The sequence below is a fragment of the Lissotriton helveticus genome, chromosome 1_1, assembly GCF_964261635.1.
Source record: "Lissotriton helveticus chromosome 1_1, aLisHel1.1, whole genome shotgun sequence".
Classification (NCBI taxonomy): domain Eukaryota; kingdom Metazoa; phylum Chordata; class Amphibia; order Caudata; family Salamandridae; genus Lissotriton; species Lissotriton helveticus.
In genome coordinates this window covers 1,111,774,865-1,111,788,355 of record NC_136057.1, presented here as the reverse complement: position 1 = coordinate 1,111,788,355, position 13,491 = coordinate 1,111,774,865, and the positions used below count along the sequence as shown (strand labels likewise).

At 43.7% G+C, this 13,491-nt stretch overlaps 1 protein-coding gene across 1 annotated transcript in view; it reads left to right on the top strand.

The window, feature by feature from the left end:
• The window catches only part of LOC144821562 (sodium-coupled monocarboxylate transporter 1-like), a 310,280-nt gene that overhangs the window by 164,419 nt on the left and 132,370 nt on the right, over positions 1-13,491 (top strand). The window contains exon 4 of the mRNA XM_078678751.1: positions 4,725-4,792. Within this exon, the coding sequence (XP_078534877.1) occupies positions 4,725-4,792 (68 nt within the window). The remainder of the gene's footprint in view (positions 1-4,724; positions 4,793-13,491) is intronic.

The window sequence follows — 13,491 nt, the reverse complement described above, 5'->3', positions numbered from 1 at the left end:
CTTGATGGAACCTCCGGGCCCCACTAAAAAAAGCTTCTGTGCAGGGGGAAGAGCTCTCTCTTGGTTGTGCTTTTCTTCTGGACCCTGGGACTGAAGGTTGACACCATGAACAACTGGAAGGAAGAACCCCCTGAGTGCCATCTGGCCTAAGGACTCACAATAAAGGGGGCCCCCGTTAGTTAATTAGAAAGTCAGAAAGAGGACCAAGTTTGCAAATTGGGGCAGTTGAACTTGTAAAAACATACTGTACAATTGTTTTCCAAGATATGGAAGTTTGCATAGATTTGAGCTTGCTGTAGGAAATGATTATTTTAACAGCAAACACTAGCCCAGGAGACCATAAAACAGTCCCATAAATAGATGGCCCTTAAACCATCAGACCAGCTTGTCAGGCCCTGTCTGATTGGCCTTTAGGGTGGTCTAACCCTATGAGTGAGGTATGTTGTGTAAGATTTCAGTGCCATACTGCTTGGCACGCCCCAAATGCATGTTTCATACTGCAGCATATTTGTCCACAATGCATCATTCACAAAATGCATTTTATGTTTTAAAACAATGTTTATAGGACGGTTTGAGAAAACATTGGAGGAGCAACAAGATCATGGAAGACCATGCAGCCTTCAAAACCACCTTCACTGCACACCACCACCTCATCCAAATAAAAAAGACAGCAGCCATCAAGGAATGCATCAACGCCAACGCACACAACAGCAAAGAACTCTTTACCTTAGTTAACAAATTCACCAATCCCAGCACAGAGACAGCAGACAACCCCCCCTCAACACCTCTGCAACAAACTCGCCACCTTCTTCCACCGCAACATCAAGAAGATCTATGACAGCTTTGCAACCCAAGACACACCCACCCTACCTCTACCATCACACCCAATGGCTTAAGACCCCAGAAGACATTACCCACTGGACCACCTTCCTCTCTGACACACCCTAAGAATTATGAAGAGCATCCACTCTGGAGCCCCTTTGGATCCATGCCCTCACCATATCTTCAACAGAGCCAGCACCTCCATCGCACCCAAACTCTGCCGAACCATCAACTGCTCCATCGATTTCACCACCATCCCGGCAGACTGGAAGCCTGCAGAGATCATCCCCCTGCTGAAGAAACCCACTGCCGACCAAAGGGATCTCAAGAACTACAGACTCATCTCTCTGCTCCCCTTCCCAGGCAAAGTCATTGAGAAATCCTTCAACTCCCAACTCTCCGAGTTCATTGAACAAACCACGTCCTGGACTTCTCTCAATCAGGCTTCAGAAGCAACCACAGCACCAAAACTGCTCTCCTCTCTGTGACAGATGACATTCACACCCTCCTCGACTGTGGAAAAACCACTGCCCTCATCCTACTGGACCTCTCAGCCACCTTCGACATCCTCTCCCACCACACCCTCTGCGCCAGACTCCACAACGCTGTCGTCCACGACAAAGCCCTAGCATGGATCCATTCCTTCCTCACTGGTCGAACACAGAATCAGACTTCCACTGTTTAACTCAGAACCCACAGAAATATCTGCGGAGTGCCTCTGGGATTCTCCCTGAGCCTCAACTTCTTCAACATCTACATGGCCCTGCTGGCAGCCATCATCGGAAGCCATGGAGTAAACATCATCTCCTACGCCAATGATACCCAACTGAGCCACTCCCTCACAAACTAACCCACAGCCTCTAAGAGCAACTTCCAGAATGGGATGAAAGCAGATGCCACCTGGATGAAGGACAGTTGCGCCAAGCTTAACTCCGACAAGACTAAAGTCCTCATCCTGGACCACGCACAAAACCTCATCATCAGCCTGGACTCCTCGCTCAATGAAAAGACAAATTAATACAGTTTTGTCCTCCTGCTTCCACACGCTCCGCCTGCTTCGTAAGATCTTCAAGTGGATCCCCAGAGAGTCCAGGAAAATGGTCACCCATGTGCTCGTCACCAACAGACTCGACTATGGCAATTCACTCTACGACGGCACCACCCAAAACCTCGAAAAGAAACTGCAGAACATCCAGAAAGCCTCCACCAGACTCATCCAGAGCATCCCACACCACAGCCACATCATTGGCCACCTAAGAGACCTTCACTGGCTACCTATCAACAAAAGAATTACCTTAAACCTCCTCATGCATGCCTACAATGCTCTCCACAACGCCAGACCTGCATACCTCTACCACCGCCTCTCCTTCTACACTCCCACCAGACATCTCCGCTCTGCCCAACAAGCCCTGGACACCATCCATGAATCCGCACGACCACAGCTGGAGGAAGATCCTCCTCTTACCTCTCTGCAAAAACCTGGAACTTCTGGCTTCTGCTCCACAGGCAATCGCCATCGCTGCCGCAATTCAGGAAGGAACTCAAGACCTGCTCTTCGACCGAACCGGAATTTCACCCCCTCCCACCTCACACAGAGCCTTGAGACCCTCACTAGTAAGTAGTCATGCTTTATAAGAATCCTTATTGACTTGAAGCTGGATTGGATCAAAAAGTGATGGTTGTGATTTTTTTTCATAATTATCGATTTCACATTTCTATAAATATTTGCCTTCAACCATGAAGGCAAAGGAAGCGTACCCCATTTCCAAGTGATATTATTTCCCCACAGAGAATCCAGTGGAGGAGGCGTGAGGTGATACACAAAACTTGATTAGAGCCAGTACTCTCTAATAATTGATTATGATTTGTCTTAATCAACTTCATTAAATTATTGTTTGCAAAAATAAACTAGTTTAAATCAAAATGCCTGCCACACTATCAGGTTCAGTGAGGTAATTCTAAAAAACAGAAAATGTGTTTTAACACTTTATGAAAAGGTGCTTTTCTGTTAAAGTGAGGGATGGCTGACATTACGGTTTAATAAGTCACAAGTGAGCAAATCTATGCAGTATTTTGAAAACTGACCCTTTCTTTAATTTGCAATTTAAAAAGGGTAACCCAATTTAATCACATACTCCAAATCATGTTACGTCCGTCTCTCCTGGATCTCAAAAACCCAGGAACACGGATAAAAATGTGAAAGTGATATTAGCAAAGCAAAGAAATGTTTTTAGCTAATCAGTTCAAAAGATATAGGTGACTACTCTTGAAACTGTATGTATATGATGCATGCTTCTGATGGAATGGATTTCCACTTGATAACTTGTCAACACCAATTGATGATGTTTGACGGTACAACGCGTACCGTTACAACGTGTACCGTTATGACGCAGGTTTTACAACGCAAGTCGTTACAACGACTTGCGTTGGGGGGCGCTGGATAGTGAATAGCTTAATTTACTATTCCAACTCCAGTCCCCGTGGATAGTAGGGAAGGTGTTGGATAGTAAATTTAACTATTCCCTATCCTAGAGCGCCCTCCAGCGAAAGTCGTTGTAACGACTTTCGTTGTAAATCCTGCGTTGTAACGGTACCGCGTTGTAACGGTTCCGTTGTAAAGGATGTTCCCCCATCATGATATGCAGCCAGAATATGAGTCGGGAGAGTTGTATCTCAGGGTATTACCTTGTTCGCCCATTCACAAGCAGCCTGGTGTTCCTGCATCTGGATTTGCATAGTGCATGAACAGGGAAAGAACCATTACAATGCAGTCATTACAATGCACTACCTTTAAAACGCAGCTGTTACAAAGCAACTGCCTTTACATTACATGCCATTACAACGCATGCCATTACAATGCATGTCACTACAACGCATGCCACTACAACACATACCATTACAACGCATGCCATTACAACGCATTATAAGGTAAGTAATGGAGATTATTTTAGTTTTAGGGTGGGTATGGGTTTTGGGGTATATTAGAATAGTAATTTTTGCCCCTACACTATCCAACACTTTCCCTACTGTTGCACTCACTGCAGTAGGAATAGTAATTTTTATCCCTACACTATCCAACACTTACCCCACTGTTATTGTAAAAGTATTATGCGTTCTAATGGTATGCGTTCTAATGATATATGTTGTAACAGTAGCTTTTAAAAATGCATTGTAATGGCATGTGTTGTAAAATCATGCAATGTATTGGTAGTTGCGATGTAAAAACAGCATTGTAAAGGCATGCGTTGTAATTGTTTGCGTTGTAATGTCATATATTCGCATGAACAACATGCCCAATTTAACTGACCAATAACCTGACAGTGCTGATCAAGCAGGATTTGCTTGCACAAGTACAGCCCAGCTCCACCAACCCTCTCCTATTGCACAGTTCGAGCATCGACGGCCGCTGATGCCTGGCAGCAGTCTTACCTGCCTTGAATGATCTAACTGCCCTCCAAGTAGTAGCATTCCCCTGCTGTCGTTTAGTCACTATTAAAAGCAGAGGGTAAACAGGAACGCTTAGTAGGTATGCCATGGAAGTAGAGAAGAGCCATTATTTCACCTAGAATATGGATCAACACATTTTTAGTAGGTATAATTGGGCCCATGTGTTATTCCTCATTTGCAAACAAATAACTCATTATTGAACGGTTCAGGGAAGGAATTATCAGCAATAAATTGTAATTTCAACCTCTGCAACACCTAACTCTTAATCAGGGCCTTAGTGTACAAGGTTTATTTTGTCAAATGATAATTTGAAAACTATGTATTAATGAATTAAAATTCGTTCCTCTTGCCACGAAATTACTTATTTCTATGTCTCAAACAAAACCTGCCAAATGTAGCGTTTTTACATGTTTCCCATTAATAAAAAAACGTTCATATTTTCTTTTTTTTTACAGTTACTGGACTTAATCTTTGGGGCGCGGTGGTTATAACTGGAGCGGTTTGCACTTTCTATTGCACAGTGGTAGGTCATCAAATAAATTAAAGGTCATTTGATAACTTACAATAGGCTTTTTCCTGTAGCAAACCCCATAGTTAAACTGTAGGGGAGAGAGGCTCCCACAAAAACAAAATAATCTAATTCCTTTGAAGTAAACAGGTTTCTGTAAGGAATCCCTTGCTTACCCTTGGTATATTGTCAGTAGCAGCATGAACATTTTGGTAAAAAATGCACGTGGCACAGGTGCAATAACAGCAAAACAACATTATATTTAAGAAAGAAGTTTAAAGTCCCTTACTAATTTAATACATTCAATATGATCTAAATGACAACCATCGGAAAATAAGAGGTAAGGATCAGAATTAAAAAATCAAACTGTTCCATAGAAATTAAAAGGAACTCAGAATTCAATAAAAGCCAGTAGGGTGCAGTTGACCCGACCTAGGTACCTTATGAAATGTACTGGAGATTTAGCAGTGTTAAAAATGGGTTGTTGGTTTCCCCTCTTCAAGAAGTATAGAGGATCAGGAGCTAGACATCTATTGCCTCTGAACTACAATTAAGGTGCCACGTGTTTACAATTCATCCTGATCAAGAGTTTTACCTTTATAATTAGACCAACCCCTGCAGATCCTACATAGGACACTGTGGCTGGGTAAGGCTTCTCAAGATTAGATTACTATTTTTTGAATTTCTGTTTTTTCCTTAAGTTCTGCAGCAAAAAGCTTTGTGTGGGCAAAGTGGGAATGTTACAGATGGGATTTCTAGTTGGCTGATGTATCCACCCAGGCCATGCAGGAACCACCTCTCTAGTCAGGCTAAGCTATACACTAAAATGTATCATGTGCTCACCCTCTGGTAGCTTGGCACAGAGCAGTCAGGCTTATCTGAAGAGGCAACGTGTAAAGAATTTGTCCAACACGCACACACAGTATCACAATGAATACACCACAGAAATACTCCACACAGGTTTAGACAAACAGAGAATGTTCATCTGAGTAAACCAAGACCAAAAGAGTATGAAACAAATCAATAGAAGTTTGGATATACATTTTTACAGATTGAATGAAATAACAGTGCTTAGAAGTCACTAGCAGTCAAAAGATTACTTGAGGTCGCGATGGGCCAGTGCAAATCCAAAGTTCAGTCCGACCGCGATGCAGTGCCGGCCAGCTACAGGACCCATGCAGGGCCCACTGAGAAAGTACATTGGCTGGAGTAAAGCATCGAGTCTGAGTGCTTGATGCGTTGATCTTTTCCATGCAGTCAGAATGCTGTGTCATTGTTGAGCTTCGCTGAGGTGAAAGCAATGCGTTGTCATTGCTGAAATGAAGGCAATGCGTCGTCGTCGAGCCACACAGAACGTCATCAGCGGGACACGCAGGCTGTGGAACCACTGTCATCGAACAACCTCTGCATCAGTGTCAAAGGGCAATGCATTGGTTCCAACCGGGGCAGTGGTAACAATGCATCAGTTTTGTAGCAAAACAGCTGCAGAACCCACTTCTGAGGCACAGAACGTGAAGAGGGCACTTCAGGTAAAAGTAAAACTCACAGATATCAGATTCCATCATCCCCAGCAGAATTGCAGGAAGACATTTGTGTTCAGAAAACAGGAGGAAAGCCAGCAAGCCCTTGGAGGGAAGGCAGAGTCTAGCTCTCCTTCCAGCAGAATCAGGGAGCAGCAGGCAGTAAGGCAACCAGCAAAAAAGCCGTCCTTCCGGAAAGGAGTCCAGTTGATTCCTATAGGCAGTGCAGCAGTCCTTCTGACAGCGGTTCAGCTCAAGATAATGAAGTGTCTGCTTTTAGGTGGTCAGAGACCCAGTACTTACATCCAAAATTGCCTTTGTTTGTAGAGGGTGACTGCAAAGCAGCTCACTGAAGTGCACAAGGATCCCTTTCAACTCAGTCCCGTCTGCCAGGTTATCTGTGGGGGGTAAATCAGTGTTTTGTGTGTGGACAGGACACTACCTATTGAAGTGCAAGTATCCCATTCCTTCCTGCCCAGGAATACCCATCGGAATGTAGATGAGTGTTCTGAATGCAGAAGAGCCTCACCTTTCTGCAGCACACATAGAAAGAGAAGAGGGCCTCAGGGGATTGTTTTTGTGCAGAAGGTGCCCCTTCCTGTACAAACATTATCCTGCATGCAATGCAGGCGCCATTGCACCATGGTGCAAGGGTGCTTGTGTTGGTGCTAGACAGTCCATTGTGCACCTGTGCAGGGAAAAGGCAGGAATGCACCGAATTCTGATAAATATGTTACATTACTGACCTTTCCCTGAAACGCAGCACAACAAGGTCACTTGGAGTGCTGTGTTACATCTAGATAAATACGGCCTTGTGTTTTTAAGCATAACACTTTCTGTCCTTAGATAAAATGAAGGGGGCACCAACAACCTTCCCAGTTCTGAGGCAAGGTCATGAAGACTGCAATAATTTTCTCCATGTTGCCGTAATATTCCCTTCAGATGTTTATGAAACACTCATTCAAGTTTCATCCACCCCTCTGTTGGCCTTCAATAACACACAGAGAATTTTTGCTTTATAGACAAGGGCTCTAAATGTGTTTAGTTAATGCTCTCTCATCTTGAATCTCGGGAAAGATAAAAAATAATGAAACAGAGGGGAATGGGTTGAACTACATAATTTTTCTAATTATGTTTCAGTTCAGCACTTTCCGGAGGGATAGATTAAAAATAAATTTTAGACCGTATATTAAAACATAGGAAAGCTTAGTTACAGATACATGCTCAGTACTGTACCCGCTGACTTACACTCATTAATGACATGTTGAATCAATGTTGCTTACAGATTCAGGAGTTTGAATTTCATTAGTGATTAAGGCTATTGATTCACTGTATTCAAATAAATCATTAGAGAGCAGCTGATCAACATAGTCAAAATATACATCAATCCCTAATCTGATGCTTAATAATCTCTAAAATTCCCCCCAATATGATAACATTTCACCATAGACCCTCTAATCTTCGCTATCTGGCATTCCAATTCATACGCCTCCATTATCCCTTTCCACCACTCCTATTTAGGCAGAAAAGCAGACTTCCGGTCCCTCAAAATATTTAATCTAGCGATGGAGAGGACATAAAAGACCATTCAGTACATCCTGTGCCCGTTTTTTGGAATAATAATCTCTCCAAGAGGTTGTACAAGAAGTATTTGTTGCTGGACAGAGGACCCGAATGCTACAAGTTTTGAACAGGTATTATAGAAATCAAACAGTGTATGGTAAATCGGACCACTCAGTCAGGTGGGAGTAATAACCTTGCAGATTCACCCAAGAATACAAGTAAATTCTTGTTCTGTGACCTCCCCTCCTAAGCTATTGGTCCATTTATCAGCCCATATTCCTAGATAATTTGCCAGAGATTGATAAGGTAGCTATATTTTTCTGAGATACTAGATTGATGTTTGTCAAAAATCAGTTGTGCAATATCAGGCTGGACCAATGGGATTATGATGTTAGTGTCTCTACTCAATAGGATGATCCGGATCTGTAAGCATTAAAAAATCACTACGCATTATGGCAAATTCTGCCTGCAAATCTGAAAATGTTTTTAACCCAAACTCATTCATCAAATTGTCTATTTGCTTAATACCTGAGTTTGCTCAAGTGCCATAGTAAGAGGAGCAAAACAATCGGGTAGGTCTGGATTGCTGAGCAGCGGTATACAGGCATGAAAAGATGACATTTTACAAAACCTCCTCATATTAGTCCAAATCTTTTCAAAAGCTGAAGTGGTCTTAAATCTAATCTTTTTAAATAATTCTCTACTCTTGAATTTAATATGGCAGGTGTCCAGGTCCTTCACAAATTAAATGGGGTGAAGCCAGTTCTCAGGATAAAGACCATACAGCATGCTTGCTGATACAGTTAGCCATGCTGGCCCAGTAGAAGAGGCACCAGTCAAGAATTGCCCATCCACCTTCAATTATTGGGAGTTTAAAACATTTTAAAGAACTCTGCTCTTTCTTCCCCTTCTACATAAATATTAAATATGTTGTATAAGCTTTATTCGAGACAATTCTCATAAAAGCACATGGAATTTAAAACAGTTACACAATAATACATGATAACAATAAAAAATTCATTAAACATAAAGTGCAGCTCATACAATGTTGTATACAAAAAACCATTAGTGTAACAAATATATTACATTAACCATTATTAAAAGAAATACCTAATTACCTAATTTCCCCCAGAGCCCGTCGTCTAATTGCCCAGGCCCAGCCCAGATATTTGGCCACCCCTATGACTATCGAATCCTGAGTTGTTGTACATAAGATTCTTAAAGCCACAGTGCTATCGCGTGTCCCCAGGTTTTTACATACCGGCATGAGCCATTTTGTCCTCTGTTTTATGTAAGCTTGACATACAAATAGGAAATGGCCTATGCTCTCTTCGGCATTTTCACATGCTGGACATAAGTTATTGGTCGATCTATTCCAGCAAGCTGTCATTTTCTTCAGGGGGATAGATCCAGATCTTAACTGAAAGACCAGTTTCCTGTCCATTGGTACCGTGATGTTATCCCAGTAGTTTTCTAGGGCAGGAAAGATTTTTGTCTCCAGGAAACGACCAGACATAGAGTCGGCCCTGGTGTCTTTCAGCAATTTGACACCCACCCAATCCCAATACTGTTTTTTTAGGTCTTCCTTGCTAGGGAAGATCTCTCCCACAGAATTGTTCCAAAGATTTGAAAACCCTAGGTTAACTAGCATAGACTTCAGATGTTTTAGCCATTTTATCTTGTGGAAGGTATCTTCCTGGATTATCCATAGAAAACCCTCCGCGTATTGTCTTATTTCTGGAGTCGTCCAGAGGCGTCTCCAGTAAAGGACTGGGCGCAATCGGGCTCTGTCTATAATAGAACGCCTACCCAGTTCCAGAAACAATGGGGTTAAGGGGGTGCTCTGTGGAAGTCCTGTGATCCCTCGCAAAAACTTGTTCTCAGAAGTCTGCAGTGCCGCAATACTATCCCAGGCCCATAACTCTGCGCCATATAATGTGGCACCCAAGACCTTCGCGTCATACACCATAAGTGCGGGTTTTATAGGCTTTGTCTTAGATTTACGGTGTTCGCCCCTTAGGGCACCTCAGAGCTGCTGGTGTTTAAGGACCACTTTATCCACATGATGCGCCCAGCCAGTGCCCTCTGCGATCTGTACCCCCAAGTACGTGAATTCTGCAACAGTATCTAGCCTGCTATTATTTAAGGTTACTTTGGGGTAGTTCCTACGACCTGGGGAAAAGGCCATTAATTTTGTTTTTCCCACGTTCACCTCTAGGCCATGTTCAGCGCAAAAAGCATCGAAAATGTTTAATGCACGTTGCAGCCCCATAGGGGTCTTAGATAAGATAAGAGTGTCGTCAGCGAACATCAGGATCGGAACCCTGGTGTCCGCTAACGATGGGGCATCTACACTAGCCTTCAACATTCTCTCAACAATCCCGTTAATAAATAACGAGAACAGTAAAGGGGCCATGGAACAGCCCTGCCGGACGCCCCTTTCAACTGGGAAGTCCATAGTTGTCTCCCCGCTTCCACCCCACTGGACTCTTGCAAAGTTGGACTCGTGCAGTCGCATGATTAATGTAAGCAGGTCTGCAGGAATCCCCATCTTTTGCAGAACCAACCATAGCTTACACCGGGGGACTAGGTCGAATGCCGCCCGCAGGTCGACAAACGCGACGTACAGGCAGCCCCTTCCCAGTACAACAGTCTTCCACCGCAATATGGTGAACCGGAAGACCTGGTCAATGGTACTGGTTGCTCGCCTAAATCCAGCTTGGTATGGGGAAAGGGCGTTGTTGTCATCAACCCAGTCCATAAGCTGATTTGTTACCATTCTCCCAACTACCTTCTGCATAGTAGCTATTAAGCTTATAGGCTTATAATTAGCAGGCAGTGAACGGTCACCCTTCTTATGTATGGGGATAATGGTTGCGCCTTTCCAGAGGTCTGGGACCACTTCCCCCTTCGCTAGGGCATTTGCTACGAGGAAGGTGTACCTCGCCCATCTAGTCACATCGTATTTAAAGATGTCAGGGGGAATCCCATCTGGTCCTGGCGCCCTCCCACATTTCGCGGTGCTAATGGCAATTTCCGCTTCTCTAAGAGAAAACAGATTGTCAGTTGCGTAAACAGGTATTATACTGCCCACCACCACAGGATGATTAACATTAGCATACTGTGGTCTAAAATAATCGACCCAAGCATCTTCTGCTACGTTGTTATCTGGCTTCGCGGGGCCAGCTCCTCTACCCCACTTAATGATTTCCCAAAATGTCCTGGAGTCTTTGTTACCCGAGGCCTCTTTTAATTCGGCCCAATGGTCTTCATCCCGTTTCTTTTTAGCTAGATGGATGGCCCTTTTATACAGTTTCCTATTCTCTGTTACTGCATCACGGTCCCTATTCCTTATGGCTTGTCCCAGTTCAAGTCGTGCCAATCTACATTGACTATCAAACCACCTTCCCACCTCTTTAGCTTTCTTCCCTTTCCTATTTTTGGTGAAGAAGCATGGTCTTAGGAGGGAAAATAACTTGTTGTGGATTTCCGTGATACCACTATCTCCTGGTACCACTGGGGCCGCTGCTTCCATCGCAGAGATTGCACTATCGACCACATTATTGATATAGGTCATAGTAGCCTCATTTGCCAGTACTTTTGGCCATTTTAACCTGCGTTCATCGTTACTCATGACCGGGATATCATCATTAGTTTCGGAAGAGTTTCCCACACCTGCATTCCACCACCTATGAGTCACACAGAGGGGGTTGTGATCACTTTCAACCCTGGGCCTAATGGTCATGTCGACAACCCCCTTCCACAGCTGGAGACTACACAATATGTAGTCAATTCTGCTCCTGCTGATACCGTTATCAAAAGTATACCCGCCCTCCTTGTCCCCTAGTGTCCTCCCGTTGAGTGCTCTTAAACCGTGTTCCATACAAATACCATTCAGTAATAAAATCTCTTTTGTCCATCTCTTAACAGGCTTTAAACATAGAGAGGGTACTCCCCAGAGATTATCCTCTTCGCTCCCTAAGGGATCGTTTGTACAATCCAAGGGTTCAAAAGTCCTGTTGAGGTCTCCTGCTATTATCAACATACTTTCTTGAGACGTGGCCTCTATGGCAGCAGATAACAGCTCTATGGTAGGTGTGTTAGTTACATTGTTACCTCTCGCATAGACATTATACAAATCTATTGGGGGACCCTTGCCTGTAGAGATTCTTAGTATTTGTAAATCACTACTTCCCAGGTCCAACATTTTGATGTTAATATGCAAATCTTGTTTAACCCATACAGTGAGGCCTCCCTTTGGCCGCCCTCTTCCACCTTTTTGGGCTGGTATACAATAGTTTAGATAACCAAAACAAAAAAGGGAATCACAAGCCCAGGTTTCTTGAAGACAGCAGATATCATACCCACTTATAAAATTCACCCAGGATTGGGAATCCATCTTGCTGCCCAACCCCGCAACATTCCAGGATAGAAGTGTACCGATGCTAGCCACAGAACCATCAAAGGTGTTGGTTTTAAGGAATGCTAGAGATGGCATTGGACTTTCAATAGAATTGATCTGCCTTTCCCGAACATCCATGTGATCTACAATCGTGTTAACAATCTTTGACGGCGGTACCATTACATTGGTGTTTAAAATTTCTAGTCTAGAACCACCTTCTTCAACCAAACTCCCCGTCTCCATATTATTGGCCGTTTCGTTTGCAATTGTGATATCAACATTAACGTCCCAAACCCCTTTTGGCTCGTTATAACTCTCCCGCTTCCTAACTGTGCTGGTTTGTCAATATCCCCGTCCAGGGTCCTGCCATCCTACATAAGAGTTGTGATTTATATATGTATTATGGTTGTGACCAACTAAAGGAGGTAGTAGAGAATTGACTGGCCATGATACAGTAGGGGGGATTAGGGGTTCGCTGAGCAAGCTAGTTGTTACGCTAGCTGATCGGGGGTAAAAAAAGGTAAGGTCCACAATTCCAATACCTCCCTTGTTTGTTCCCCATCCCTGCCTGGTTATCCATCCCGCCACCCTTGGGTCTTGGAAATTAACCACTATACAGTCCCCACCTAAGGTTTTCGGTGTGTATCCCATCCAGTCTATTCTCCTTACCCCTATGATTAACCCGTCGATATCACCAGGCAGAGGACGATTTTCCTTTAACCAGTGCATGAACTTGTTTTTAAGCGTCTGGAAAGTTTCTCTCTGCCCTGACGGTAATGATGGTACATTTATAAGGACTGCTACATAGGGGAAGGAATCTGGAGTGAGATTAATCGGGGGTTTTCTGTAAGGTGGCTTTACCAAGGGTGGTGGGATTGATTTAGGAACTTGGGGGACGGGTTGGGAGGCGGGCTTCAACGCCTGTTGTTTATTATTTAGTTGGATCGGTACTAGAATTTTATCTACCACAAGACGAACGTTGGCCCTGTTCCCTCCCACCGGAATGTTTGAGGCTACCTGCATGTTATTAGTTACTTCTGCAATTGTTAGTGCTTTGTCCACTTGGGGACAAGCTGTAGCCTCTGCACTCTTAGTAATTGGGGGATTTAGTACCTGCTGAGTTGAGGACTGTATAGGGTGTATAATAGTCGGCTGAGTTAAAACAGAGCCGACTTTCAATCTGTCAGATTTTTCTGTGGGTTTTGTAGTTGCTTTGACTGTGGATTTGC